The 5,494-nt window shown below is 36.3% G+C and overlaps 1 protein-coding gene across 1 annotated transcript; it reads left to right on the forward strand.

Annotated features, from left to right (window-relative positions):
* Nucleotides 1-3,514: 3,514 nt before the first annotated feature.
* On the forward strand, nt 3,515-4,156 carry LOC129240942 (uncharacterized). Its single transcript, XM_054877020.1, has one exon. It carries the CDS (start codon nt 3,515-3,517, stop codon nt 4,154-4,156), a length of 642 nt encoding a protein of 213 aa, XP_054732995.1.
* The last annotated feature ends 1,338 nt before the right edge of the window (nt 4,157-5,494 follow it).

Here is a 5,494-nt window from a genome sequence, read left to right on the forward strand (position 1 = left end):
ACTGGGGTTCTCTTCCAAACGAATCGAAGCCCAGTCAGCGAACAAACGGCGTTGTCATATGGTTATCAACTTTGAGCTCCTGGGTTAGTTGGATCTTGTACGGGTGTGTGCCCAAGTCCCGACGCAAAATTCGCCAAGTTGAAGTCTGCGAAAGGCCAAGTTCTTGTGCAAGGCGAGGAATAGACTGCCTCGGGTTCTGCTGTACACTTTCACGGACCGCTGCAATGTTCTCGGCTGATCTTGCGTTCCTCGAACGTACAGGTGTTGGCTGATTGTTTACTGACCCGGTCGTCTCAAATTTGGCCACCAAACGTTGAAGAGTCGACTTTGAAGGGCTACCACGTTAATGAACACTCATTTTGATAATAAAGTTTTATCATTTGAATGTGCTGTTCAATCGTGTAACTTGCCATGATGATTTGGCATAAACAACTGAATAATAAACAAAAGATTTGACAGATGTCACCAAAACAAAATGGCTGCCACAGGGCGCCAAAATCGACCCGCGCCAATTAAAAAACCCTTTACTATGATACCGCCTATAAGTACGGAGGTTATAGAAAACATTGGAATTGAAATTATGTCTTCAGACAATAAAAGAATTAAGGTTTTTAGTTCTTATTTTCCGGGTGGCGCAAATAGTTTAGAACTTAAGAACAAATATAAAAAAAAAGATTTGAGGAAACTTTTTAATATTAGTGGAAATTTCCTTTTTTGCGGCGACTTTAATAGTAAGCATCGAAATTGGGGAAGTGTAAGAGCGAATAGCTGGGGAAATATACTAAATGAGTTTACCACATTCTTTCCAATAACAAAATCGCATTCAAACCAGCCATCGTATATACCGTCATCAAATACATTTTCCTCCTCAAACTTAGACTTAGTACGAGTACTTTCAAATATACCCATGCATTTGACCCAACCAATAGTTTTGAATGAATTCACTTCAGACCATTTACCTGTGAAATTTTTACTAAATTTATATTTTTCTCACTGTGAAAATCTTAAAGTGGATTACAGTAAAACAAATTGGAGTGTTTATCGGCGATCTATAAAAAATACACTGTGCTTGCCAAAAAATGTCGATGATATTGTCTTGACTGAAGATGTTGACAAAAATATAGAAGTTTTCTATGAAAGTATAAATACTGCAGTCAGAAGCGCTGTTCCGCTTAAAGTTCCAAAAACTACCTTTTTAAAACTTCCATATTTCATCATCAGTCTAATAAGGGTAAGAAATTACCATCGTCGACAGTGGGGTCGATATAGGCAAAAGTCTGACTACGACCTATTAGCATACTATTCTGCAAAAATTCGAAGTGAGATTTTCATATATAGAAATGAAACATGGAAAAAGAAACTTAGCTCGATCGAAAAAAGAAGCCCGCCTTTTTGGAATATTTGCAAATTATAACGAAAAAAGCATGCACAAATACAACCATTGCAAGACGATGATAAAGTCGTTTTCCTCGACGATGAAAAGACAAATCTTCTTGCTTATAAATTCCTCGATTATCATAAAGCATCTGTTCACCTAGGTACGTCACAGATAGAAAATTTGGTAGCCCAATCAATCGATAAAATTCATTCGCAGTTTTTAGACACCCCTGAGTCCGAATACGTAACAGATGAATATGTTCGAGATCTTATATACGAGACACCATTACGGAAATCAGCCGGGCACGATGATATCAAAAATATTATGATTATGATTCACTGCCTTGTGAAGCAGTGTTGTATTTCACCTACATTATAAATTCTTGTATTAAATTGCAATATTTTCCTAAAGCCTGGAAAACAGCAAAAATTGTACCTATATGGAAGCCAGGTAAACCTAACAATATTGCTGAGAGTTAGCCTCTTTTAGCCTCTTAAGTTCCCTAAGCAAAATTTTTGAAAAAGTCATAAAACACAAATTATTTCAATTTATTAACGCAAACCAATTAATACCAAATGAGCAATTCGCATTTAAGCAGTTTCACAGTACTACGCATCAGATAAGACGCATAGCAAACTATGTGAAAATTAGTTTTGAAAACAGGAAGTCTGCTGGTCTGATATTACTGGACATTGAAAAGGCCTTTGACTCTATTTGGCATGATGGACTGATTCATAAATTAAACAGCTTTAACTTTCCGCCGTATCTCGTAAAGCTTATTAAAAGTTTTTTGACAAATCGTTATTACAGTGTATGTTTGAACAATGAATACTCCGATTTAATTGAATTACCCGCTGGCAGGGCCGTGGAGAGAGTATTCGGGCCCCGGGGGAAACTTGAGATGCGGGCCCCTTCAATTTTTTTTATTTATCAAAATGCGTATTATGCTATAGTGATATAACATTTAAACATTGAAAAACTCATTGATAAAATTTTTGATAGAATTAATTATGAAATATTGATTAAAATGAATTTTAGAAAACTCTTCAGCAGATGAATTTTAGAAAACTCTACCAGGATGTAACGTTATTTCACACAGCAAACTTTTCTTGAAAGGGGTTACGTATTAGTTGCCGAAACATAAAAAAATAAAATAAAAGTGCGAAATTGACTGGGGAAACGAATTTAAAAAATTATTTATATAATAATAAACCCAGTGAAAAATAAAAAATTTCTAGTCTATAAAAAGTATTATTGCTACCTCTAAATTTAATTCTTTATCAACGTAAGGAGAAATTGCTTTAAAGAATAACTACGTTTCAAAATTGGTCTTCATTTAAAATACAACTATCTAAATTTAATCTAATCATCACTATAATTATTAATTACCTTATAAACCAGTAGCATAAAATGTTCCAATTTAATAAGAGCTCAAAAATATACACTTTTGTATCACCATATTATATTTATTCTTCGTAATCGTGATCATAACATTCGATATGGTGACACCAAAAAAAGTCTGTGACGGAACTCTGGTAGAAGTATTATTTACTATATTTTTTCAAGCAGGAAATCTCTTGGAATTACCCTCGAGTCCGGGCCCCTCTGAAAACTCCGGGCCCTGAACAGACTTCACACTGGAATCGCGAAGAAAGCGACAAGCAATCTTCAATTTATCACGTTTATCGTTGGACATAGACTCCGAAATGACTGCACAGGAAATCGCTAATCTAAAGGCACAAATCGCTGCTCTGACCACAGGACTCACTGAAACTCAACATAGATAGAGTTCCATCGCAATATCTAACATCACAATCACCAATCAATACCAGGACTGTACGCAACATATCACCAATGAGTCACAAATTAACCTAGAAATTTTCAAAACGTTACCCATATTCCCAGGCGATAAGAACCAATATCGGTCATGGAGAAAACGTGTCTGGACACACATGGAAAATATAAAAAATTACTCTACTACACCCACTTACTACCCGGCACTCTCTATTATGCATTCGAAAATTCAAGGAGAGGCAGCCGACATTTTAATTAACCACGACACCAAATTGCATTTTTATGATATAATAGACCATCTCGATTACACTCCAGAGACTACTGGATGTGTTGCTCGAAGAAATGAAGAGAATAAGGCAGGAAAAAAGAACCTTGGCAGAGTTCCATTGCGAAGTCAGTAAGGCACTTAATCTTGCACTCACTAAAGTTGAGATGGATAGCTCAGGAAATCCATCACCTATGAAAGAATATGCGAACAAGGAAGCTGTAAGGACATTCATTCTTGGTCTGAATAGCAAATATACCAGCGGCACCCTATATAGCCACAATCCAAATGACTTAGAAACCGCTTACGCTATCGCAAGTACAATATACCACGATAACGTGAACTCACAGTTCGACATTCCGCAATATAATCAGCACAGACAATATAATAGTACATTGCAGTATCAAAACCAAGGCAGAAAATATTACGAGATACCACAAAGGTACAGACCCAAAGTACAGGTGCAATACAATCACACTGCACCCAGGCAACAGCACGAACCAATGAACGTAGCTCCATCACAACAGTACACGAGATCCGCAAATAGGAATCATTCTGCTCCACAACAAAACAGCTATGACCGCCAAATGCAAGGATTAGCTCCAAATAATCCATTTCGAGGAGATCCTCAAAAAAGAGACCGAAATCCTTCATCTCGTAACTACAACACACAACAGAAGGTACAACGTGTGAACCAAATACGCGAGGAAAAACTTTAATCGCTTGCACCAGAATACGAAAATGATGAATATGAAACAGGCAGTGTTTTTTTAAGGCGTATAAACGATTTGGCGTGTCTGCAACGCCACTGCAGGGATACAGGTAAACTAATTAACATCATGATCGACACTGGAGCAACCAACAATTGCATAAGTACAAAATGCAACATCGGTGAGTCTATTTCCATTAAACCTGTAAAAGTGAAAACCCTTCACGGTTATTCAATAACAAAATCAAAAAAATTGCAACACTATTAGAACATAATATCATATTTTTTGAAACAGATGCATTAGAAGAATTTGATATGCTTCTGGGTGAACAGGGACATAGAAAAATAAAAGCAGAGATCGACCTTTTCGAGTACAAGCTCAGTTATAAATATAGGGCCAAGAAAGAAAGTGAATCTGTACAAAAAATAAATTATACAGTTAATAATGAAAAGTATATTGCAGAAATTAAAAAAATTATGCAAAAAAATGAAGTCACAAACGAAGTGCTACCTTATACTACCACGATACAAGCTACCATTAGAACGAAATCCAAAGATCCTATTTGGACCAAGCAATATCCGTACCCTATGTCGGATAATGACTTCATTAACACAGAAATCAAAAAACTTTTAAAAAATAAAATAATCCAACCAAGCAAAAGTCCGTACAACTCTCCCATTTGGACAGTCGCTAAAAAAGGTACCGACGAACAAGGGAAACTAAGCGCAGAATGGTCGTAAACTTTCAGAAGCCTGATGTGGCTATGACCATACAGAATTTAGATAATTCAAAAGTATTTACAACTTTAGATTTAGAGTCAGGCTTCCATCAGATTCTTATTAATGAGTCCGACAGGGAAAAAACTGCCTTTAGTGTAAATGGAGCAAAATACGAATTTCTTCGCATGCCTTTCGGTCTGAAAAATGCTCCTTCTATTTTTCAAAGATGCATAGACGATATCCTTAGACCATATATCGGCAAGTTCGCGTACGTATATATAGATGATCTTCTCATTTATTCTTCTTCCCCTGAAGAACATATCGAACACATTCGCATAATTATAAACGCGCTTCATCAAGCCAACATGAAGATATCTAATGAGAAATCTCACTTTTTCCAAGACTCTGTGGAATACTTAAGGCACATAATTAAATACAACAGGAGCGCTGGAAAAAATTAAAGAGGAACTGCAAGCCCAAGTTGAACTCTTCCAACCCAATTTTAATAAACCTTTCGAATTAACCAACACCAAAACCGGAAACCCATATCATTTAATTCGCGAACACTCAGCCAAACAAAACAGAATTATTCTACTCGCAATTGTTTGGTCACTACAGAAACTGTAAT

The sequence above is a fragment of the Anastrepha obliqua genome, chromosome 3 (assembly GCF_027943255.1).
Source record: "Anastrepha obliqua isolate idAnaObli1 chromosome 3, idAnaObli1_1.0, whole genome shotgun sequence".
NCBI classification, from domain to species: domain Eukaryota; kingdom Metazoa; phylum Arthropoda; class Insecta; order Diptera; family Tephritidae; genus Anastrepha; species Anastrepha obliqua.

Coding starts and splice junctions, on each gene's coding strand:
- LOC129240942 (XM_054877020.1), top strand. CDS start 3,515: ATGAAGAGAATAAGGCAGGAAAAAAGAACCTTGGCAGAGTTCCATTGC.